We start from the raw sequence: 27,348 nt of genomic DNA, 5'->3' as shown, positions 1-27,348 counted from the left end.
TCATGCATCAAGATAAAAATACTATTAAAAAAAATCTCGGCAATTTAGAGGCCTTCTTACTATCGGAAAATATATTTTGACCAGGGAATGTTTTGTAAAATCTAATAAGACATGTAATTGTTTAGATCCGTTACCATAGATTTAGTATCCATTACTGGTTACCACGGTAACCAAGCGGTAACTATTATGACATTTACTATGGTAAATAGCTAATATTGTTTTCATTGAATTACAAAAAAATCAATTAACATAAAATCACTCTGTAAGGTATTGTTTATACACTGTAGGTTGTTTTAACATATATAGTGAAGTAAAATAATATAAATATATATAAAAAAATATGATTATGACATAGCTTGTAAGATAGCTTGGAAGGTAACCAGTTATTTCTTATTTGTTTCTTTCTTCGAATATGTAGTGAAAAAATGATTCAAACAACAACAACAATATGTAAACTGAATAAAAACTCTATTGGCATTTTTTAAATATATATTTAGGTTTTCTTGAAATCCGTCCCGGAAGATTTCTGGTGCCTACCTACACATAGACTTTGCCTGAAAGCATAAGCGCTACGCATAGATTAAATATTATGTTAAACGAAAAATAGCCTTCAGATGATAAAATACTACCTAAATCACACATAAACCTAACTAAATCGGGTTCATTTAAGTTTTGAGGTTAATTCACATTTTTCTCAATATCTTGAAAACCCCTGTTTTTATCACAAAAAAATGTATTGGTAAAAATCTTTTGAATATCGAAGAACCCTCCAAAACCACTCTGGCATTGACGCAACACTATACTGTGGTCCATACTTTCATGGGCATTCTCCTTTGTCATGACGAATTGAGGCAGTGTTTTGTTTGCGAGATTTATTGCATTGTGAATGACATCAATTTTGTTGGTAATGCACGTGTTTTATGCAGTTGATTTTTGTTGCTTATGTAACATTCAGTTTTTTGAAATTCAGTCAATTTATTCATCCATAACGAAGTTAAGATAGAAAGGGGGGCGAAATTAACCTGAATAGCTTCGGGAAAGGGATGATACGGCCGTGTCGCTTGTTTGCTCGAAATTACGTGCCCCCAGATCAGTCGTTTTTAACGATTAATTATAAGTAGAATGCCTTATTCGTTTTTAAAGTTTATTTAGTTTACAAAAGAAATGTGCATCAATACGAAATTCCATATGTAAAGGTCACACAATAAGCAAAAACATTCAAGAGATACTCATAGATTTATATTTGCCTTGACCTGTAAGGTTAGTTATAAACTTTAGCATACATATGCGTTATCGTCATTGTTGTAGCTTTATTATTATGTCGTAGTTGAATTATGACGTATTTTATTTGATAATATAGTCGTTATATTCTTGTATCAAAAGATATTCCGCATTCATATGCGTTAACTCTATACTGACGGTACATATTTGTATTATTGTTTCTGTTTTCGTTGTCTCTTGTTCTTTATGGTTGACGTTATAAACAGTTCAAATATACTTAGGTACATAAAAATGTATTTATTTCAACAACTCTCTTTATCGAGTGCATTTATTATGCATTGAAATCTGTTTAAAGAAGATATTGAAAGTGACAATTCTTGGCGGAGATGTAGCTAATAGGTGCTTTTACTTACGACCTGGGAAAGTGATGGCTCTAGACGTCCTTTATAGCTCCGTCATTAAAGCGCGTCACACACGGTGAAGATACTACAATATTTTATGTTAAGATTCTCTAATATAAAACGTTATAGTATCATAAGGTATCCGGTATCAGCGTTCTGACCATCATTTTTCTTTTTGTCATTGCGTACTAAGACCCCTGTAGAACCGCCATCCTGTTACAAATGACCCACAAAATTTTGGGTATAGAAATAGTATCTTCACCGTGTGTGACGCGCTTAAATCCTGGACTGTATAATACGGCTGGTATGTTATGGTAGATTCTCTAAGAATAGGTAGTTTATTTTTCAGGTTACACCTCTGATGGTTGTTAAATTGAAGTCAATTATTGAAGACCTTTCGCAATAAACAGGTCAAAATGATCATTGCAATTATTGCACTAGATTTTCGATTAATAATAGTCAATTGGGTATGGTATGTAGGTGTAAAATTAGCAAGCAAGGAGCAATAGGTTACAAAATTATTATCAATGATTGGAGAATCATTATTTGCGATATTGGACTTGTTCTATGATGATATAAGTCTTTACTGATTAATTATTGGCAACCGTTGTACTATCATTTAACATATCGACGACTACTCGAAACTCCAAACATAGGAATGGAATGGCACGAATCATCGTTGTTAGATATATTCGGTACTAGCTTTCCGCCCGCGGCTTCGCCCGCGCAGTCAAAGAAAAACCCGCTTAGTTGCTACTAAAAACCCGCTAGTTCCCGTTCCCGTGGGATTTCCGGGATAAAACCTATCGTATGTCCGGGGGTAAAAAGTAGGCTATGTCCTTTCTCGGGTATCAAAATATCTCTTTACCAAATATCATGCAAATTGGTTCAGTAGTTAAGGCGTGATTGAGTAACAGACAGACAGACAGAGTTACTTTCGCATTTATAATATTAGTATGGATATTAGTATGGATTATTAGCTTTCCTTCCTAATGTTATGTAGCCTGGTAGCTATATTTTAACTTTAAGTAGGTTTTCTCAGTTTTCTCTCTCTTTTCTACACTTCATTTTATGATTAAATAGTTCATGCCGCTTCTATACTTCGTTCCTTACTGAAAAGTCACTGAAAAGGTTGCTTACACGTTCCTTGCACAATACATGACCTTGTCTGCAAGCGATTATATTACAAGAGCATTCAAGCAATTTGGATCAATGATCACACACAAAGATGCACAACAAGATGGTTTATTAGTTGAATCTCTCGAGTCATCACATAAATTGGATGAGCAAGAAATCTGCGCCCAGTCGTTAACCGGTGTAGGCGCAATTGTACTGCAAATGGCCACTTCCTCACTTACTGTGATTGCAATTCACGATTAGAGAACATAATGAATATTTTATACCACGTGTCGAGTGTCATGATGTTGGTAAAATTGTGTTTTAGCTGAACTATAGTCTTGCAACTGCTGTCTGCATATCTTAATGCAAGGATGGTATTTGTTGATAAAATTAAGGGGATCTTCTCAATAGAAAGTTAAATTTACGAAAATGAAAAGAACAGTTTTTTATGTTTTATAGGTAGAATTGTTTTGATTCGTGTAATAGGTTACACAAAATATTTTTAATTGTTCATAAATTTTGATATAAACGAGCGAAACATAATTTTATCATTTCGTGTTTAACTTTATATAACAAAAACTGACATTATTGGTCTTTAAATTCTATGGATATTGTCATTCGATCTAACAATCTTAAATTATTCAAAGATTCTTCAATAGATACACAATGGTTCAACTAACATTGCATTCAGTCGTGCAAAAGAGCGCATCAAAAGCTCTATTATGATAGTAAAAAGAGTGTTTTCAATTCAGTGTAGGTTTCGTTATAATATTGTTGAGTTGCTAGAAGGCTTTTATGGTTACTTATTTTAATGGAAAGATATTTTGTCATTAGTAATAATTTTACATGCAAAGTTTGTCCGTTCGTTGATAGAAACGAATAGAAAGATGTGCGTTCTGAATTCATAATCTTAATTTTCCGATCCAAAATTAATAACGCACGTCAGTATCTTTCTACCGAAAAATAATTAATTAATCCAAGAAATTTCTATGAATTTTTTAAGAATTAAGAATCTGAATTCAGATAGGCATTTTGTGTGAGACCAGCATTAGTTACTATGTGAGATAAAATAATATCCATCAATTATAATTTAATATTTTAATTGTCTATTTAATTTGTCCCCAGGTGGGCAAGGAAGTCGCGCATCCGGGTATCATGAACGAGTACGACAGTACGCAAGCGAAGAAGTACTACTCGTACTACCAGTGGGTGTGCTTCGTGCTGTTCTTCCAGGTATCCTATGTGTTTATGTTGTCCTGGTACTTTCATTTTAGAAGTCGAAGTGTGAAATAATTAGATTTTAATAAAAAATATTTTTAGTGCATTAATAACAACAATTGAATAAATACCCAATTTGTATTTGTGTGGAATAATTTTACTGGTTACATAAGTAAAAATAATAATATTTCCTTTATTAAGGGGCTGTCCATTAATCACGTGAGGCTCGAAAGGGGGGGGGGAGGGGTCCATCAAAACATCACGAAATATCACAAGGGGGAGGGGGGTAAAGTAATATATCACGTGTATTTATTTTTCGACAAGCGCGCGATACTCAACCGAAAAGCGGCGTTACATGTATTTATTTTTAGTCAAACGCGTACCTACAACTATTTCGCATATCTTTCATTATTTTTATGTCATTCAAAAACAAACTGCAATTTTTCTGTCTACCTCTGAACGTTTATTTTAGTACCTAGTCTTTAATTTTTACTATAATCAAATTAGATGATACTTATAGATAACAGCCCCCCTAGTCTATTCGTAGTCTATTCTATTGAACGCTACGCTAATAGAAAGCCAAAGACAAACGTTGTCTACAGCTTACGTCAATCTCATACATTCGTAGTCTATTCTATTGAACGCTACGCTAATAGAAAGCCACTTGGCTAGGGGGGCAGTATTTTTTTATACTTTGCAGGTACGAAAAAATACACGTGATATAGGGGGGAGGGGGGAGGGGTAGTCTTAAACCTCACCACGTATCACCAAGGGGGAGGGGGGGTAAAAAAAATACCAAAAAAAAACATCACGTGATTAATGGATGGCCCCTAAGTAAGTGCTCAAAGTCTATACTAACAAAAAAGATCGAAATATAACTATCGAAAGCTACTTAATTTAACTTCAAAAAGAAAGAGTAAATTTAGATCAAAAGCGTTAGATCGTTAGATAAGTTTCATCGTTGTTTGTTTATCCAATAAAAATCTAACAAGACATCACGTTAACACACGTATCAAATGCAGGGGACATAACACCAAAGCATTATTTCCTCACAAACGTTCTAAGCTAATATTATAAATCTTTATAATTCGGTCGTTTGTTTTGTTAAACGCTCAAATCTCAAAAACCACGGGTTCGAGTTGAAAAATTATTTCTCTGTTAAATAGCCCATAAATCGGGGAACGCTATAGGCTATATGTCATTAAGCTACGACCAATAGGAGGTGAGCAATGCGCGTAAAACCGCGGGGCACAGCTGCTAGTAAATATTATAATGTATGTTTGGTTGGTTGAACGCGTTAATCTTAGGGAGCACGGTCCGATTTGACAAAATAGTCCAGGAAGGCTACTATAGGTATATCATCACGCTATATCCAATCGGAGCGGAGCAATGCGCGTAAAACCCCGGGGCACAGCTAGTATACACTTACATAAACATCACGTGCTAAAAATATCATATTCAGGTCGGATCCCATAACGGTAGACACATTGACCATAAACAGATGAACTTGAGACATGCTAATTAGGTAAACTGAGTCATCTACTGTTACTGGCCCAGTTCTAGTGACGTTGCTATGACGTGTAGATTCGAAGGTATTGTCCGATATTTGATGTAAACCAGTTTTCGGTTAGGAAAATTGATGACGAAGGTGTCGTAACGGTGTCTGTTGTCAATAATGCCTTGAACTCTAGTGAAATGATGATTTGCACATAGCTATTGGAATAGTTTAAGGAGGAATTTCATCTTATCAATTGTATTACCTTTAATGTGGTTTCTATAAGTATATTAAAGTCGAAAAATGTTGTTAATATTCGTGTTGAGTATTGTATGATTTTCCTAGTATAATCGATAGGCATGATTAAATTTTTTTTTTTGGTAAAAACGCATAACGGTTTATTGTGCATATTAGGTGTGTGGTCTTCAGAAATGCTAATTATAATGACTGATTCGCTATTGTTTATCTAACGGTTATCCTAAATATAGAAACTGATTTTGATAATTTTTATATTGAACATTTACAAACTAATTTTGTGTCAAATTTCACAATGCTTTTTTAATGCAGTTCCATTATTGTAGTATTTAACGATAATTCACAGAGACACTGATTTATTTTTTATTACAATCTTGAACAAGTCAATAACTGCGTTAAAAACAACCGACTTCAAACTTTTACAAATACAGACAAAAATGCTCATAAAATAAAAACTACTGGGCCTATCCGAATAAAATTTTTACGGGACCAATTCGACACCATCCCGCATCGAACAAAAAAAGAATCACGTAAATCGGTTCAGAAACCTCGGAGTAATCGGTGTACATACATAAAAAAAAAACATACCGGCCGAATTGATAACCTCTTCCTTTTTTTTGAAGTCGGTTAAAAATCGAGGTAATTGATTTGTTATATAATAAAAAGGGGAAAAACAAACAAACAATTGCATGATTAATACTTGCAACACGTTGCAACATAGCCTAGTCGAAGTCCTACCCATTTTTTAAATGGAATAACTAATCGAATGTTTCCGTAATTATTTATACGTCATCATTTCATTGAGAAGCAGATCACGTTCGACACGATAACCGTAACATTGAAAATGATGAGTAATATGTAACTGTATGCACATGCTCTTATTAAGATTTTTTTTATACTAAAACCGGCAAAAGAGCGGACGGTGTACTGATGAGGGTGATCACCGCCGCCCATAGTAATTGCAACGTTAGGTAGCTTTGCGATTGTTTTGCCAGCCTTTGAGGGACGCGTAGGTTCTTTTTTTGAAGGCATCCATAAAAGTGTGATTTTAGCAAATTGAGGATATTCGGCACATAGAGGTCTAAGGCACTAGAGCAAGTGATGGCACTAGTGCCTTAGACTTGTGACCTTAGATATTTACGAATTACAGCTATTGGCATAAATCAATATTCCTTTTAATATTGTTCCAGAAATATTATAATACAACTAGCTTGGATCCGCGGCTTCGCTCGCTTTCGATCGATCGCTTGTACCTAAATCTAAACCTTTCATAGAATCCTGGTGGACACACAAATTTTATTATTAAAATCAGTCCTGCCGTTAAGGAGGAGTTTACTGACAAACAAAGATAATGATAAATAATAATATAATAAGCTCTAAAGCCATTAAAATATTAGAACAGCTCTTGCACAATTACATAAGTTCAAAGTTGCGTTAAGCCTTGTTTCCACTTGAGCATGCTCAGGCGAATGAGCGGCTCATTTGGCCGAGCTGCTCAAGTGGAGACGCCTGAGCATGCTCGGGCCGCGCGTGCTCAGACGTCTCCACTTGAGCGGCTCGGCCAAATGAGCCGCTCATTCGCCTGAGCATGCTCAAGTGGAAACAAGGCTTTATGTACCAAAGCATTGTTCACATATTGTGTTTAATCGAAATTTATGGGCAAAATTTTCACCTTAATACAGCTTCAGACATAAGTTCCAAACTAAACAGAAATTTTATATATTCTATTATTTAGTTTTATAGCATTTAAATGCTTTTTATTAATTTTAATTAATTTTAAATTTTATAGAATTGAAACATCGATCACTAGGCATGATTCGAACCGCGTCTTTTCCTTAAAACAAAAGGACTATTCTTTCTTTATCACATTTTCGATATTTCAGGCAATAATGTGTTACACGCCCAAGTACCTTTGGGACGCCTTTGAAGGAGGCTTGCTGAGGACCATAGTGATGGGTCTCAATATAGGCATCTGTCACGCGGAGGAGAAAGAGAAGAAGAAGGACGTCATCATTGGGTACCTCATCAGGCATGAAAGGGTGAGTCTTATTATGTACTAGCTGACCCGACAGACGTTGTTCTGCTTTCGCGCTAATTTAGTTCCTATGGAGTTTCAATTGAATTCACTTTTTGTGTGATTGTATCTCATTTAAATATACAAATTTTTGCATTTCTTTTGTCATATTAGTGTAGATAACGTTTTCGTGTTGCTAAGATATTATTATGAAACTATCACTTTGTTTATTGTAGGAACTAAAAAGTTGTTTTGCAAACTAAAGGACTTTTTAGATCAGATTAATTTTTTATCTGCGTCAAAGACTAGTGTGGGAAGCAAGCACGATAAATCTTTATATAAATTATATATGTCCTATTCCGACCCAGCCATACCAACGAGTCGCTTCTCAGAAAAGCCTTTTTCTATATAAACCAACAGTTTGCCATCGAATCGTGATTCCCTACACGTTGTCAAGGCATGCGGATCATTAGCAACGCTACGCACGGACTTCGATCCCAGGGGCATTCACATACATAGAGTTTATTAACCAGGGATGGTGGAAATGTAGTAAATATGGTGGAATAAATATAATATAGAAATCAAAGCAAATATGATATATTTAGTTGTATATGGTTAGTAAGGTACAATATTGTTTGTCACATATACTGCTGGTAAATTGCATTTTCACTATCACTACATAGTCTATAAAACAAAGTCGCTTTCTCTGTCCCTATGTCCCTTTGTATGCTTAAATCTTTAAAACTACGCAACGGATTTTGATGCAGTTTTTTTAAATAGATAGAGTGATTCAAGAGGAAGGTTTTAGTATATAATTTATTAGGTTTTAGACAAAGCGGGCGAAGCCGCGGGCGGTAAGCTAGTTTACAATAAATGAATTGTATGTGATGTTAGAGGAATCTTGAATGTAATTGATTTGTTAAAACTTTGGTGGCTGATGGAGTTGGAATGTTGCCAAAATTTATGTATAGATGAGTGAAATAAGGTAGTAGGAACTATACTGAAGACTTATGCGTTACGTACGAATGCTTAAGTACGTTTTATTTTGTGTTAGGCAGACGTTTAAAAAGGAAATCGTCAACTAGGCCGGAATTGTAAGAGCATTCTACGAACACTAAAATGATCCCGTTAGGTCAATTTAAATTTTAAAGTACTACCAGTATAAAATAGGTCTCCAATTTGATCGGAAACATTGCTCAATTTGTTTGAGTAGATTGCTTTTCACTTGGCATAAATAAACCTAGATACATAATATATTTATTTATCCTTTATAAATATGAAAATACAAATTGAAATACCTGTTAGTTATACTTATTTATTTTTTTTATTTTTTTTTTATTTATTACTCTTTAATAAAACTATACACCAAACATGGGAAACTTATTACTAATTTAAACAAAACAAAGAACAGTACAGTTTATTAGGCGGCCTTATCACTTAGAAGTGATCTCTCTTCACTTAGAAGATACTTACCTTCTACACTACAAGGAATTCGCGTGGAGCTTGAAAATCGAAATTCATTTTGATACTGGAAAGACCCTGTACGTTTATATTAGTCACTTGGGACGAGGTAAAATGATTTTGTATGAGGGAAAACCTGTGTGATAGTGGGTAAACATATCAGGAGCTTAAATGTACTTTCTATTAGGTCTCGACTATGCGACACAGGCGGCAAATTGAGTTTGCAAACATAGGTTTTTAAATAAATGACTGCAAAATATTACTTTGACTTTGACTAGGTTTTAATGGTGTAAAAAGATATTGAAGTAAAAGTGATTTTCTTGAAAAAAAGTGACAATACTATCACCGGCAAAATCGACAAGTTTTACCACATTTTTAACAACGTGAAATCATAGTCAAGTGAAAGTTGTGAATTTTAACGAAAAATCCATTGGCCTTACAAAATGGATCGTGACGGACCGTTGGTAAGCTTGTGAACTTTTTGCTGCAGGTCGTCGCCCGTTCAATGTTCGATTGCGTAAGACTTCGGTGTTTTATCATCTCGATTAGGGCGCGTGACCATTGTACTATTTGTCCCACAGTTGGTCAATGTTGAGAAAACTTGTGCAATGTTCTGTGAAATCTGTGATGTAGGGTACGGGTGGATTAGTTTGTGAATTTCAATAGTAAAATCAAGTCAAGGCCAAAAAATACCTCAAAGCTATACATTTATAAGCAGTGCTCATTTTATGGGCCAAAATAATATGCACGCACTATTTAATTCCGCAACAAAATGACACTACAAGGGTAATTTCAAGTAACGTACATAAATAGAATAAAATCTCATCTTGTAATTAATGTTAGATGCTGGACTATATTATGAGAATGCCCATTTTTCATAATATTCTTTATTAGGAGACGATTATAACCTATTCAACTCTTTGAAAGTTACGACAAGCGCATTGTATTCCCAAAGCCAATTCATTGCTCGACAAATTATTACCACCATTTTATTTTGATTAGTTTTCCAATCGCCCCTGTTTCCTGAAATGTTAACATTAGGTTAGGCCTTTCCCGGATTATCGATTACAACAGGTGGCGCTATAGTGAGTCATAATATAATGATTTCCCAGAAGGCTTTTGATTAATCGCTTCTAAGTCTTCTTAGGTTTTAATTGGGTGAGCCAAATGACTTGCAGGGTTTTAATTAAACAGCGTTTTGTATCAAGCTCTTTTTGGGATAGAGTTTCGATAACACTCCTCTTTTGATATTTATTGTCGCTAAATAAGGTCCTGAATCGAGTCAGAATATATTCATCGAAGGAAGATTAATGTAATGATTTGAATCCCAAAGTTTTAATTTGAATCATCGTCCTCTTCTTTCACATATTACTAGATATAACTTCTCCAGCTTTTTCTTTCATCAGCTTTTACTAAATTGAACTAAATATTTTCGATTCGGATTGTTGTTTCTCTAGTGAATAAATGTGTCTCTGAGGGTCATTCGATATTTATACCTATTTCGTGTTAACTACAATAGTTTTTGCTATAAGGTTGCGTAAAGGCCGCCGTATCCGCCCATCTGGCGGATGTCTTGATAAGTAAGAGGCTGTATATCGTGATCCAATTTTTTGTCTTGCTTGTTATTTGGTATGTGGTTAAAGTTAGGTTAGGTGACTATGTGTTTTTGGAATTGGTACTTGTTAAAGATGGATAATGTTTATGTTTGTAACTTACGCAATGTTATACAATTATTGCTATAAGCAAGAATATTAGTACGAAGTGAGTACTAAATAAGAGTCTGTATTCATTAGTTTGGTAAGGTTTAGATAAATAAATCGTATGGAAATGTATCCATTTAAAAATGTATTGTAATTATTTTATGATAGGATATCAGATACGATCAAAATCATTTCAAGCATGATGAAGTGATTATCAGTTAAAATGCAGTGAAAAACCGCGTATGCAGCGACTAAACGCATTTAATGTTACCTGTGTAACCTATCATTAGTTTCACATGCACCTATATTTAACCTCAAAATAGAATTATCACGCGTACTCAAGCGTGGCGTACGTTTCCACTCCCCGGCAAGTGTAATCGTGCCATTCATAGTTTTTCTGTTCCTTCCTACCAGTGCCGTAATTAGTCTGTTTGGAGCTCCTTGCAAAGTTCAGAAGGGCCCTCAAGTAAAGTTTTAAAAGGTTCGCGCAAGTACGGGTCAAGAAGTTTATATGCACTATGGCTGGAGCATTTTTATATGAATAAAGATTTTCTTCACTTCAACGTCATAACAGGCTAGGTTATTAAAAATATATTATAATACAATTAAGTGACGCTATCGTTTGTGTTAAATAGCACGCAGGCACAGGAAAGTCAGGCATATTTCACCTGCTGCACTTCCTGATTTCAGTTCCTAAATTAAATTAGATTCTATGTTGCTCATAATTGGTATTTCGGGTCAAGAGATACTTTAGTCAATACGATACGTATATATAATATTTCCGGGGCCCCAACTAACTCGGGGCCCTTGCCCTTACGTCACTGTCTCCTACGTAATGACTGTATTTCCCACGCTCAGACGCCGCTCACAAACCGCCGTGATGAGGTTTTAATTGATTCTGACGTAGTTGGCGTCATGCGCGGATGTCACATTAGATCATGAGGGAGAGGAGTGCTTGATAGAGTAGATTTGAGTACGTGACTCGTATTGTGAGCGTTAAAATTATGTTAGCCTGGTGGGTAACCATGATGTCGTCAAATTAGTGTTTTAAAGCTAGGGTGTAACTATGATGTCCTAAAGTAGAATTCATTCCAGAGTAGGATAGTGATGATGATAGACGACCTCTATATAGTGCTGTCATGTTTGCACACTGGAAACAATACTGCTTTAATACATCATGATAATTCTATAATCCTGTATTATAGATATGCCGTTACTTACGGATATATGTATACTATAGAATTGCATATTCTATAATTTTGTCTAGCTGATGCGCGCGATTTCGCCCACGTTGAATGCGAATGTATTTTTATTCATGATGCATATATTGATAATTCGTAGGACAACAACCGGACACAATATCAAACGTTTGAAGGAACAAATAGAAATTTCAATGTAGCTTAATCTCATTACTTAGATAAAAGTTAGACTCATTTATTTGAACTCATATTAATACAAGCGAGTGTTTTTCTTATTTGTAATTCAATTCTTATTACGCAATATGACGATACAAATAAGGAAAACAGACACAGAAGGACACATCGCAACCATCAACTACAAATTACCACATCGGTCACAAGAAGTACCCTACAGATAGGAAGGTATCGTTTAAAATCGTTAGCTCGACTGCGCAGACGCAGTTTTTGCTTCCTATAACGGTACCGTGGTGACGGTGTCAATGACCAATGGTGTCGACTAGTGTAGAGATTTTGGTAGTGGTATACTTTTAATTTTTAGTTCATATTTGATATTTAGTTTTATAGCATTCATTTATATTTTAAATGAAATTTTAAAGAATAGAAAATTCGATCACGAGCGGCGGAAGACTCATGACGCGGGTTCGAATCCCGCCTCGTGATTTTTACTGTTCTTTGAAAAATTTTCATATTTGTTTGTACTAGGAATACAGGAGATTGTATGAGGGTTTGGGTTACTATCTGGAACCCAAGGCGTCACTCGCGTGGCATCCGGGTAAAAAGAAGCCTATGTGCTTATCCTGACTAATCTAATTCTGTAGCCTATTTTATGCAGATACGATCAGCTGTTTTTGAGCGAAAGAGTAATAAACATACATCCATATATGTATTCTTACAAGCTTTTGCGTTTATAATATTACTAGCGGTTCGCCCCGGCTTCGCCCGTGGTACCTACATGTTTACGTTTTTGTTCATAAAAACTATCCTATCTCTCAAGTTGGATCGAACTGCACATGGTGTGCGAATTTTATTATAATCGGTTAAGTTAGTAGTCCATTGAGGACAAACATTGTGACACGAGATTTTTATATATTAAAGAAGATTAGTTGAATTCGAACATGTTGGCCAACAATTGACAAATTACATTTGGCTAACTTCTGAGCTCTTGAAGTATTAAATTATTTAAATTTTATTTGCTATACTGGCAGACTCGGCAAACGATTTATTTTTCCATATAATAGATACATAATTGAATGAAATGATAAAATCAAGGCCGGATGCATTTTAAGTAAATTCTCAGTAATGTCAAAATTCTACAAAAACAGTGAATGGAATACGCGACATGTGCGAAAAGCATGTGGGGTATTCGGAACAATATTATGCCGGACTTTGGTTTCTTGGAAGTTGTTGTTGCAAGAAATATAATATTATGATAAAACATTGTATACGAAATGAAGTTAAATATTTACGCGTTTTGGGTTGTTTTAAATATTTATTCAATAAGGATAAATCACATTTTGTGACGATTGGAGTTGGTAGGAATTAGTTATCATCAATTTTATTAAATCCCCGGCTCCGCTCGTGGTACATGTTTACGTTTTCTCTTCATAAAAACCATCCTAGTACTTCAAGGAATATTATAAAAAAAAAATTATGAAATCGGTTCAGCTGTTCTCGAGTTTTGCGCTTAGCAACACCTGTGCTATATTTATTTTTTACTAGCAGTCCGCCCCGGCTTCGCCCGTGGTACATATTTACGTTTTCTCTACATAAGAACCATCCTCGTACTTCAAGGAATATAATAAAAAAAGAATTAACGAAAACGGTTCAGCCGTTCTCAAGTAATGCGCTTACCAACACATTTTGGGATTCATTTTTATATTATAGATTTATATGCTTGGATAACACGTGCAATTATATTTAAATTTAAACAAGCCCTTACAACTAGCATAATAAATTAGTAGAGTTATATTAAATGAAACTATCCACCTCTATCTACCCCACAAAATATAGTGTACCAAAATAAAACGCTTCTAAAGTGGGTAATCAATTTTTTAACCGACTTCAAAAAAAAGGAGGAGGTTATCAATTCGGCCGGTATATTTTTTTTTTTTTTATGTATGTACACCGATTACTCCGAGGTTTCTGAACCGATTTACGTGATTCTTTTTTTGTTCGATGCGGGATGGTGTCGAAAAATTTTATTCGGATAGGCCCAGTAGTTTTTATTTTATGAGCATTTTTGTCTGTAGGTATTTGTAAATTTTGCAAGTGCAAGTTTGAAGTCGGTTGTTTTAAACGCAGTTATCACTTGTCAAGTATAGACATCAACTACTGATACTATTCAGAGACAGTTTTTGAGTACCACTTTAATTTTAATGGTGTGTTTTATAGTTACTTCAAGTGTATATATGTATATTATTGATGGTACATTGATTAATTTTAAGATTATTATCTCAATTGTTTTTAGGGTTTCGTTTTTAATATAATATTGTATGTCATGAACCGATTTACAGTTAACAGAGTAGTTATTACTTATTTAAAGTTAATGAAAAAATTACAATATAAAAAAGCGTGTGTGCTGCACGCACGTGTCATACGTGAAACTTCCATGGCAAGATTCAAAAATACCAAAATCGTCGCCTTACTCCATGGCGCGACGGTATTGCTGTGACGCGACCTTGAAAAGTTTCACTTCAAAAATAAAGTTGTAGAGTTCCCCTCAGGCTGTCAATTTTTTTAAAGATTCTTCAGGTCCTGACCTATGGGTCAAGTCTTATTTGTGCGGAAAAACTTATTAAATGAGTTGTGATGTAGAAAATGTCATAATTTTAAATCATCAATGTTTTGCTTATAAATCATGTATAATTAATTGGTACATGTAGGCCATGGTTATAGAATGCTCTGGTGCTCGTGAAGCGTATATGATTACTAGGTATTGTCGTCAATCAACAATAACACTGTATGATTTAAATTGTACATTACGTTGAACGCTAAAAGTGTAGGTAAAGTAACTATTACTCCTACTTGTACTTTTAATTGTTTAAATACTATCGTAAAATGCTTTTATCGTACTAATTAGAGGACTCGGGACGACCCGAGTGAAAATCTCTTGTTTTAATAGCATAAAATCAATGAATACTGTAAGAGCTAGCGCGCACCACGACTTTCTGCAGCGTGATTATTTTATCGCAGAAATACAACGTATGAGTTACTATGACAATGCGCGCACATGCGATTAAATAATCGCAGCGATTTTAAAATTGTGATTTGTCACATTTTGCTGCGACTGCTCGCGACGCGATTGTCGCGAAAATGAAATGCAGAATATGAAATTGTATGGTAACGCGCGCACTGCGATAATAAAATCGCCCACTCGGGCCCGGCCGGCACTTCACTTGTGTTTCGTCTGTCCAACAGTAAACATCGCCATCGTAGTGGTACCTATAGGTACTGTTTGGTAAACATAAACTCATTACTCAGTGATCTGTCAAAAGTTTGAATTTATTTATTTATTTATTTAACACTTTATTGTGCAAGAAACAAAATATACATAAAGGTTACAATAATAAAAAAGCACAAAGGGCGGCCTTTTGGCGGAATTATCATTCTATAATAGCCAAAGAATTTTTTGGGATACATCCGAAGTTCATTGTATTTCTGACTAGCTTTCCACCCGCGGCATCGCCCGCGCCGTCAAATAAAAACCCGCATAGTTCCCGTTCCCGTGGGATTTCCGGGATAAAACCGATCCTATGTCCTTTCTCGGGTATCAAAATATCTCTATACCATATTTACAGACAGACAGAGTTACTTGGATAAAAGAAACCTTTGACATTTCTATCTGCTGTAAAAGGATGAGTCCAATATTAACGAATTTATTTTTTTTTCTTATCCTCCAAAGTAGTAAATAAAGACAAGCAACTTGTACGAAATCCATGATGAAAGTGAGTAAGAATCACTATTAAATTATCGTTGTGCGCGCACCGTACTCTCTGCGATTTTCTACAGCGCGATTTTGAAATCGTGTCGCAAAAATTAAAATCGTGGTGCGCGCCCGGTCTAACTCCGGAGTTTCTTGCCGGTTCTTCCCCGTAGAAACTCCTTCCCGAATCAGTGGTAATTGGTAAAACTATGTTTAAATGACGTTTCAAAAGTGCTTCTAGAAGAAGTGTAATTGAATAAATAAATGTTTGAGCTTACTACCCTGACAATATAGTAGACCAAAAAATTGGTTGTCTGTAAAGTGGGTTTACTGACGATAGTTGAACGTGACAACGTCCGATTGTGCTTCTTTGTCGTTCGTTCCGCGCTCTCGCTCGCACTTCAAGCCTTACATGGAACGCCTCAGAGCGAGGTAACGTCGCATGAGTCATGTTTTTTCGTGCGTGCAGGCGGCTCTATCGAATTATAAGACGTTGTCACGTCAAAAAAGAATTAAATACTTATCCAATTTAGTGAAGTAGCTTGAATGTTATTCGCGTAAAGACTACATACTGATACGTTTGGACAATCAATTTTTATTGGTTATAACTTATAGTCATGTAGGTAAAGGCCAGTAACAGTATATAAATAATGCTCCTGCAATTCATACTCTATAGTCTATAAGGTGCTGTATATTCCACGACAATTATTATAAGGTCTTCATTTTACACGTGTTTATCAAATGTGTAGTTTTTATTAACACATTCAACCTTGCTATTGTATTGAATAGCTAACATGTTTACGTAAAAATCGCCTGCATGTGTCCATATGCGGGTACTTTAAAAAATATATTTCCATAGATTTATATTCAACTTCTAAATGCTTATTACGTAAAACTAGCTTTCCGCCCGCGGCTTCGCCCGCTTTGTCCAAGACCTAATAAATTATATACAGTAAAACCTTCCTGTTGAATCCCTCTATCTATTAAAAAAAACCGCATCGAAATCTGTTGCGTAGTTTTTAAGATTTAAGCATAAATAGGGACATAGGGACAGAGAAAGCGACTTTGTTTTATACTATGTCGTGATATATATATATTAGCTAAAGCCTGGCTCCGTTCATGTAAAATGGATAAAAATAAAACTATTTTTAGCTTTCAAGACGTAATAAATTAATAAAACTAGCTGCCCCAGCACTAGCAGTCGTATTTTCTCTCCATAAGAACCTTCCTTAACAAAAACATTAAAAAAATATCCGAATTAGTAGAGCCGTTCTTGAACTTTACGCTTATTAATACATTTGGGGATACATTTTTATTATACAGAGATATGTGCTTTTGAAATGCTAATTATTTATTTAAAAAAGGCTTACCAACTAGATACATAATTTTTATTTAATAACGAAACCTTTATACCAAAACCGCACAAAACATGGCACTTCATTTATATAGAATAAATGGATGTACGCACAAAACTAGGTGAATTATAAAAAAGCAGAGCAGATGCGACGTATTGTGAGCTAATACGAGCACCTGGCGTGCCTTTGTGTTCCCCTTGAATGAAGTAAGGGGATTGGCTGGGGTGATGGGCTACTGATTTCATTTATTTTGAGGGTTTTGTTGATCTTTATATGCAGCTGGAGATGTTCCTTCTTATTTGGTTACTTAAAGTTATTTTTCTTGGAAGGTTTACTTCAGGATCAGGGATCAGAATGGTGTATGATATGACGTAACAATGAGATTGTTCCTTTTTCGATTGACAGAATAGTGAATACCTGTTAATTTTGATACTAAAAGGATTGCATATATTGTACCTATGTGTAATAGGTATCCTTTAAGCGTCACTCAGCGTAAAAATTGTAGGATTTTTTTTTCTATTCAATGCGTAGTTTACACTCAGCGAGCATGTTGGGGTACATGCTCGCTGTTTACACTTTACAGTCATGTTTTTTATTTACTTCTACAGCTGTAGTCTGTTTTTATATTTTCCTTTGTTTTATCTATGTTACTATGCGCACAAATTCTACGTTTATTGTTCATTCTGCTAGCATTCATTTATTCATTTGAACTCTTATTACCAACGACGTCAACTTATTACCTATCAATTGATCGGAAAATTGCTTCAGATCAAAGGTGATATAGCCATTTAACGTATCATGTACCTCTACTTTACTGATTGATATCTATATATATATAAAACTCAAAGGTGACTGATATATAGTGATCTATCAACGCACAGCCCAAACTACTGGACGTATCGGGCTGAAATTTGGTATGCAGGTAGATTTCATAACGTAGACGTCCCCTAAGAAAGGATTTTATAAAATTCATCCCCTGAAGGGGTAAAATAGGAGATGAAAACGTATACCATGAAAATTTATCTTTTACACGCAAGCGAAGCTGTGGGCAACAGCTAGTTCAGAATAAATTCTGTTATCAGCCACTAGAGTTATCATAACGTTGAAATAATATACAACTGCCTTGAAATTATTCAAGTATGCCGATCCCCTATCGAATGTTTTATAAACATATCAGAGTATATGAACAATTGAAGCCATCATTCAAATAAAGTGGTTTCAGCATTAGGTTGTTTGAAACTTGGTATGATATATACAATTAATATTATAAACATAGTAAAGAGAATATGCTTGAAGTTTTACCGACGAATATGTTTGTGGTGTCAGGTTTCATTCAAGGTTAGAAAGATGGTTTGAAGTGACTTGCATATATTGTTTTGGTAATCCTTACGCTGCTAATCGTACTCATTATATGTTTACATATGCATATAATAAAATAAGATTGTGAACATTGTACTCAACAATATTATAAAATAACTAGCTGCTCCGCGCGGTTTCACCCCCGTGGCTCCACTCCTATTGCCCGTAGCGTGATGAAATATAGCCTATAACCTTCCTCGATAAATGCTATGAGGCTATCTAACACCGAAAGAATTTTTCAAATCGGACCAGTAGTTCCCGAGATTAGTACGTTTAAACAAACAAACAAACAAACAAACTCTTCAGCTTTATAATATTAGTATAGATTAAAAGTAGCGTATAGACCAGGGATGGGGAAACTTTTTCCTTGGCGTGCCAATATAATACTAACGAAATATATGGCGGGCCAAGTTGTTTCATTTTTGGCTATGTTAATCACCGAAATAAAAATATTGATATGTATTTTTGAAACACTAATTTATTGTGCAATATAACAAAATAATTATTGGAATAAAAAAGAAATTGGAAATTGTAATTAAATTAAACTTTTAAGTTAGCTGCGAAGTAGAAGGTTGAGGAGCGCTGGTCTTTGTGGGGACATGTGACATGTGGAACTGTTTTTGTTTTTGCATGATTTCATCATAAACCGGCTCCATTTGTGATGCTGAACATTTTAGTAGTGAATAAAGGTGGTCATCCGAAAGCCTATTACGAAGACAATTTTTTCTTAATTTCATTATTGAAAAAGTTTGTTCGCACAAATAGCTTGTACCAAACATAGCCATTATTTTTTGGGCGTGGGCAACTATATTTGGGTATTGTGTCCTAGGTATGGACTTATAAAATTCCAATTTGCTGGTGTTAAGAAACAGTTGCTTCAAATGGGTATTGCATTGCATCTCAATTAGTTCAAGTTGGAGGTTGGCGGGTGTTTCATCGATGTTGACATTAAAAGGCATCGAAAAAATATTTAGTGAAGGCTCAATTGTCATAAAATCTTGAAATCTCTTCTCAAATTCTTCGTGCAGTTTCTTTAGCTGTTGAGCGAACCTTTTTAATTTGTCGTTTGAGACAGGTGATATACTGCTCAGATTGGGAAAATGGGTAAGTTCATTTTTCTCTATACAACAGCAAAACAATTTAAGCTGCAATTTGAAGGCTTTTAAATGTCCCCAAAGCTCATCTAAGAATTGATTCTTGCCCTGAAGCTTTGTATTCAATTTGTTTAAGTGCGACAGCAAATCTGTGAAAAATGCGAAATCAGCAAGCCAATTTTCGTCAGACATGATCTTAAAGTCGTCCCATTTGCCTTGCACCGTCAGAAAGTCTTGAATCTCCTTTCTTAAGTTCCACACTCTCTCAAATGCATTGCCACAGCTTAACCATCTCACTTTAGTATGGTAGAGGAGATCAGAAAACTCGCTTTCGGTGGATTTTAGAAATGCTTGGAATTGTCGATGCATCAAACCCCGTGAACGTATTGTGTTGATAAGTTTAACAACCACACTCAAAACGGGTTGTATGTCAATAGCTGCTTTACACAACACATCTTGGTGTATTAAACAGTGCAGAAATAATACATTATTATTAGGGTTTTCTTTGCAAAATATACCCATAAACCCCAAATTGCTACCCACCATATTTGGTGCTCCATCCGTGGTTATGTTACATAATTTGTCCATAGGCAAGTGAAACTTTGAAAGACCCTCAAAACAAGAGTCGTAAATATTTTTTCCAGTGGTTTTTCCTTTCAAGGATTGTAAGCATGCTAATTCTTCGGTTATGTTGAATTCTGAATCAATTCCTCGAATAAAAATCAGCAATTGGGCAGTATCGCTCACGTCTGTGCTCTCGTCCATGGTGTAGTGTTTGAGTAAAGTATAGGTACTATATCCCCGGATGTCTCGGGTTCGCGGGTAGTGGGGAACACAGTCACGCAGCAGCCTCGGGCGTGAGCGGACGTGTGTTTACCCTAGCTACTGGCGACGTAACGAGCCATTCCCATCCACTGCGTATACGAGTGTGAACTCGTATCTACATTTGGCGACGAGGATAAAGGTCAGACTTATAATTTTAAATAATTATTCTTAGAATTTATAAAAATAAGGGAGGTAGATTACTAATGTTAATTACGTTACGTTTTGCTTTTGTTCAAGTCGTAAGCGATAAACATGATTTAGGCTTTGAGTTTGACACATAGGATGCGTACGTACGCGACGTCAAGGCACATAACTAAAACGTAACACTAAACTGACGCCGCGCTAATATGTCAAATGTGTTGTACCAGAATATTTTCTATGGTTGTAATGCGCAGTAACTATACTGCTAAACAGATTACCAAGCGCCAGCGCTGGGTGTACCTACTCAGACGCTTGACGTCTAAAGTTATAATTTTCATAAAATTTATATTAGTGTCCGACAAAATATTTGCGTTCTAATGTATTTGAGTAAGTATATAATTATTGTAAAACGGATATTATTAGTTAGGAAAAAACCTAGCGTGTACAAAATTATTGTATTATGATAATTCTTACTTATATACCTACTCATGACACAAACAATGATATTCTGCTAAATGATTTCTCTTTATAACATGCTCTTAATAGCTTCACCTACTTGTATTAAGTTAGTCCTTCAGACTAGATTTTAACCCATTTTGAACGGGCAGATTTGGTTCGCATACTTATCAGGGATCGGTGGTAATGCAATAGTTTCTTAAGTTAATGGTTTGCGAGTTTTTAGGCTACGCGTTGGTGTATAGGGCTTTGCTTAGCGAGGCACTAGTCAATCTGTGTGACATGAGCAGAGCGTGACACTAAAGCTACGCGGTGCTAAGTACGTGCACTGTCTGCCAAAGTTATTATATTATGTAGTTACCAACATGAGGTTAAATAAGCCAAACAAAGCGGCCAATGATTTTGTATCATAAATTTTGTAGATTGTATTAAATAATATGATTTAATTATGTAATTGCTGCGCTCTGTTTTATAATAGTAAATAATATGTACATTTATAGGGCTGTAACTACTTATTATAAATAATAATTATATTTTATAATATAGTCGGTATCAGAGCAATTAATAAATATGACATGATGATTTGTTTCGAAATAGAAAACTTTATGTGCCACCATAAAGAAAAAATGCAATTCTTAATAATCAAATAAAATTAAAAAGAATTAAAAAAAAAAAAAAAAAAAAAAAGTTCGACGACATGTGTCATCCGCCAACCCGCACTTGGCCAGCGTGGTGGATTATGGCCTGTACCCTCATAGGAGGCCCGTGTCCCAGCAGTGGGAACGTATATGGGCTGATGATGATGATAGCAATAGCGGCAAAAAGGATTACCGCAAAGCAGCAACCATTAATTGAAGGGTATGGCTACTCAGAGGAGACCACGTGACTGTACGGATGCAATACTTTTCTAATAAATATTACCTATATGACACTGTGTTTTTCTAGCAGAGATAGAGACAGACATATATTTGTTTATATAATATGTTGTCGTAAAAAGTAAATGAAGACATAACTAATTCCTCTTCTACGTATAAGTTGTTCAAATATTATACTTAATTCATATAATATCCGCCTACTGTACCATAACCTCTTTTGCTGTTATTTATTGTCTTTCTGTCAACTTCATCTGTGTGTACAATAAAGTATTTTTATTATTTATTATTATAACACTCTTTACGCGTGCACACTGCACAGTACCCGCTGTACACATTTGTATGGCCATAAAACTATTTAGAGTATTTAGTCGGAAGTTTTATGTAGGTACTACAACTTATACTTACTGGATACAAAATCTATTAACTGTACTGTAGTATCTTATAGCTATATAATTGTGTACCGACTAAATGAAATAAAATAATATTATGTAAGTAGTTTCCAAAAGAAAGATATAACTTTACCTATAATTGATCTACGCTTGATCTACGTATTTCGCTTAATATTAAGCATGCAATTGTAAATATTAATTTTATATTCGATAAATATATACATTATACATACTGGTTGACCCGACAGACGTTGTCTTAATTATGAATATGAACGGTCAAACGCGTAGTCTTCTAATTATTAAATAGCGCCATCTATTGAATACTTACTCAATCCAGTCAATAGATGCCGCCATATTATGTAAGTATCGATTGGAGTTAACAGATACACAGAGAACTGACTGTCAAATAATTAAAAAAAATATATATATATATATGTATATTTTTGCGACTATAAACTGAAATGTAACCTATCCTATCTTCAAGTTAGACGAGACTGCACACTGGGTGCAAATCAAATTTAAAATAATAATAATGAATAAAATTATTGTTTATGCAAGATGTATAGGCAGTACGAGCCTTCATTAAATGTAAATCGTGCGTGATTGGTTGTATAGGCAGTACGAGCCTTCATTAAATGTAAATCGTGCGTGATTGGTTGTATGGGCAGTACGAGCCTTCATTAAATGTAAATCGTGCGTGATTGGTTGTATAGGCAGTACGAGCCTTCATTAAATGTAAATCGTGCGTGATTGGTTGTATAGGCAGTACGAGCCTTCATTAAATGTAAATCGTGCGTGATTGGTGACATAGGCAGTACGAGCCTTCATTAAATGTAAATCGTGCGTGATTGGTGACATAGGCAGTACGAGCCTTCATTAAATGAAAATCGTGCGTGATTGGTTGTATAGGCAGTACGAGCCTTCATTAAATGTAAATCGTGCGTGATTGGTTGTATAGGCAGTACGAGCCTTCATTAAATGTAAATCGTGCGTGATTGGTTGTATAGGCAGTACGAGCCTTCATTAAATGTAAATCGTGCGTGATTGGTTGTATAGGCAGTACGAGCCTTCATTAAATGTAAATCGTGCGTGATTGGTTGTATAGGCAGTACGAGCCTTCATTAAATGTAAATCGTGCGTGATTGGTTGTATAGGCAGTACGAGCCTTCATTAAATGTAAATCGTGCGTGATTGGTGACATAGGCAGTACGAGCCTTCATTAAATGAAAATCGTGCGTGATTGGTGACATAGGCAGTACGAGCCTTCATTAAATGTAAATCGTGCGTGATTGGTGACATAGGCTGTACGAGCCTTCATTAAATGTAAATCGTGCGTGATTGGTGACATAGGCTGTACGAGCCTTCATAAATTGTAAATCGTGCGTTATTTGTTATATAGGCTATATAAATGGCCTTCATAAATGGTAAATTGTACGTAATTGTTAGCTGTAGGCAGTATGAGCCTTCATTATATTAATGTAAAGCATACGTACCGGTGTTATCACATGAAATCAAACCTGATTTTAGGTTGTGCCTATTGGACTAAAGAATGACTAACTTACTTTCCCTCCTGGTATACTCGACCTAGAAGATGACAATACAACACTTGCTTTTTGTTGGAAAAGATGGAAAGGGTGTTCTTGGATTTTCTTGGATGCGCGAAAGGCGCCGAAAAGAATAGGGCCACTTTGTTATTGTTAAATGGATCTGAGTTACAGGAGACTATTTACAGTCTACCTGAAATATATGTAACTGATTCTGAAGGAGTCGGTGTAGTTATTTGCCACAGCTATAGGAAAATAAGACGAGAAGCTACAATGGGGAGTCTATGTTAGCACTGCCGCTGCTAGGACACCAGCTCAGCTGCGTACAGTTCGGAACATGAGGCATCATTTCACGGATGAAGATACGACTAGATTGGTTTATTAACTACTTTCATGGCATAAGGTTACTATGGGGCTGGCTTGGCTTGGCAGCAGATATTGAAACTGTTTTAATATTACACAAATGGTCCATACGCATTTATATAAATTACGTGCTCGGGACTCACTAAGAGATACTGGCATCCTTACTGTACCTTCACAGTATATAATTAAATTTTAATAACGTTTTAAATATACGCAATAATACTGACTTATACTCAAGAGAAGGAGATGGACATTGTTATCACATAAGGAACAAAAATAAAATTGACATGCTATTTTTCCGGCTATCTAATGGGTCAAGATATCTAATGGGTCAAGATATAATATATATAACTCTTTTGGAATAGAACTCCTGATAGAATTAAAGAGTTTAATATTGGTAATTTTAAAACTTAAATATAAAACGTATTAGTTCAGTGAGCCTAGTACAGCATTAAGGAATATAATATGTATTATGGAGAATGAAAAGCCATGGAGGCTTGTCGCGTGGGATCCACGGGACAGTTCTTTGGCATCATCATTATGTTATATTTACATACCCTACTGTTATGTTAAATTAAAATTTTATATTGTCATGATGTTAGAGGAGCAGCTAAAGAGTTTCTTGCCGGTTCCATTCATGGATGCTGCTTTCCGAATTGGTGGTAAAGTGTGAAATTATGTTACGACGGTTCAAAAGAGCTTCTAGAAGAAGTCTTATTGAATGAATAAATGTTGGGTTTGTGTTTTTAATTATCGAAAGGTATATGTTCAACAAACATAACATAACATAACAGGAAGAAGGAGAGATATTCGAGAAGTTGTAGGAAAACTGCGGAACCAAGCTGGAAAGTTGAATATACAAACAAGCTCGGAAGAACAACTGATGAAATGAAATTCTATTGGAAAACAAGGACATTCTCTGGAAGACAGAAAATAAAGATAAAAAATAAAGATAAAATTTCCTCTCGGTTGTATAACGAACAAGAATTTGACAATTCCGATGTTAGGGACAGGAATTAAAAAACAATAGAAAATAACATACAGATAGAAAGAGGTGATTTTGAGGTCAATAACAGGTGATAAAGTATATGTAAAGGAGATGTAGAATCAACAAAGCTAAAAACAGTGTAATATTTATGGCTATTAAAATATATAATAAAATACCGGACAATTTCAAGGAACTACCAGTAAATCTTTTCAAAAATAAACTGACGAACTGGCTAATGTTAAAACAATTTTATGACATTGAAGAATTTATGACTTTGAAGTGAGAAGATTGTGTGATAAGTGTGTGATTTAATCGTGTAAATCGTAGTGCGTTCGTGTAATTGTGAAAATTGAATTGTGTGTATATTTAAATAATAATTAGACTAATCAACTTTCTGTTTAATATTTGCACACCCAATCAATGGGTATTGGGTAGAATGTGTTAGCCACATAATATTGTAATTTAAAGATCTATAATTTGTACTACATTCTTGCAAATAAATATAATTTGAATTTTGAATTTGAATTTGATGAAGAAGCGTAACAAACTGACAGCAAACTTTAAATCAACTCGAAACAGTGTAGAACGATTAGAAGGTGGATACGTACTTGTCAGAAATGTGGATACTAGCCAAAAGCATAGAAGTAATGTGACTTAATAAAAACAGAGGGGGAATGGAATGGAAGCGGTCCAGAAAGTTCAGGATAGAGGTGGAGACAACGGTGATGTAAATGAAAGCGAAGAATACCGCTAATGAAATACCTAACTAAATCAGTCTGATAGCTTTCTATAATGTATGTTTGTTGTAAACAATTATATTTAAATAAAAGAAAAAATAGAATAAGGAAGGGATGTAGTGTTTGAGTAAAGTATAGGTACTATATCCCCGGATGTCTCGGGTTCGCGGGTAGTGGGGAACACAGTCACGCAGCAGCCTCGGGCGTGAGCGGACGTGTGTTTACCCTAGCTACTGGCGACGTAACGAGCCATTCCCATCCACTGCGTATACGAGTGTGAACTCGTATCTACACATGGTTAGAGAGAAGTATTCAAATTCGTTACAGTTCTGTTCCAGCTGTGACGATAATTGTGCAGCGATGGCTTCAATTCGATCAGTTATCGTTCTCCGTGATAAAGCTAAAGATTGAAACTCTTTACTTTTTTCTGGACAAATAATGTTGCTTACAGCCACCATGCAATCTTTTACAAACTCACCATCCGACAAAGTTTTATTGCTTTTTGCGATTTTGTAAGCTACAACATAACTTGCCAGTGTTGCAGCTTTCTGAGTATCAGATTGCTTCGTGAACATGTTCTGCTGTCCACGTAACTTATCTTTTTGCCTTTCAACAAAGGACTTTCTCTCTGCCTCTGTCATAGACGAATATTTCGCATTTGCATGTTTTTTTAAGAAGTGTCGAGACAAATTAAAATCTTTAAAAACTGCAACTGTTTCATTACAAATGAGACAAACTGGTTTGTCTTTAAATTCTGTGAAAAAATATTTCCATGACCATTCTTCTTTAAAAACTCGACACTCAGAATCAACTTTCCGTTTTTTGGTCGTCATTTTGCTGCTGTAACAAAACAACAAAACCAACATCACTACATCGCTCAAACATATTTTACAATTAAATCATTTTAAGACACAAAATGTGATGAAATTTATGCTACTTGTATATTATTATATTAACAAACTGTTTTCAGAATTTACATACAAAGAACATGATAACATGTAAGATTTATTTATTTATTTATTATTTATTTATTTTATTCTTTATTGTACATAATATACCACCATAAATAAGATAAACTATAATTAAATACAATGAAAACACACGGCAAATACGTACTAAAAGGCGGCCTTATTGCTCAAAAGCAATCTCTTCCAGGCAACCCTGATTGGTAAGGAATGTATGCTAGAACGCGACTTGGCGCCAATTCTATAAATAAA

The 27,348-nt window shown here is 35.0% G+C and overlaps 2 protein-coding genes across 3 annotated transcripts in view; one reads left to right on the top strand and one right to left on the bottom strand.

Moving 5' to 3' along the window:
* LOC123700695 (innexin inx1) overlaps positions 1 to 27,348 on the top strand; it is a 63,401-nt gene that overhangs the window by 26,017 nt on the left and 10,036 nt on the right. For both annotated transcript variants that reach the window (XM_045647989.1, XM_045647999.1), the window contains exons 3-4: positions 3,867 to 3,974; positions 7,593 to 7,748. In XM_045647989.1, the coding sequence (XP_045503945.1) occupies positions 3,867 to 3,974; positions 7,593 to 7,748 (264 nt within the window). The remainder of the gene's footprint in view (positions 1 to 3,866; positions 3,975 to 7,592; positions 7,749 to 27,348) is intronic.
* Positions 19,180 to 26,490, bottom strand: LOC123700687 (general transcription factor II-I repeat domain-containing protein 2-like). The gene is made up of 2 exons (XM_045647977.1): positions 26,426 to 26,490; positions 19,180 to 20,576 (listed from the first exon to the last, which is right to left on the bottom strand). Coding segments are annotated over exons 1-2 (1,311 nt in total). The 5' UTR covers positions 26,428 to 26,490; the 3' UTR covers positions 19,180 to 19,267.

The sequence above is a fragment of the Colias croceus genome, chromosome 2 (genome assembly GCF_905220415.1).
Source record: "Colias croceus chromosome 2, ilColCroc2.1".
Taxonomy (NCBI): domain Eukaryota; kingdom Metazoa; phylum Arthropoda; class Insecta; order Lepidoptera; family Pieridae; genus Colias; species Colias croceus.
Note: the sequence above shows the minus strand (reverse complement) of the source record. Positions and strands in the feature narration are given on the sequence as shown.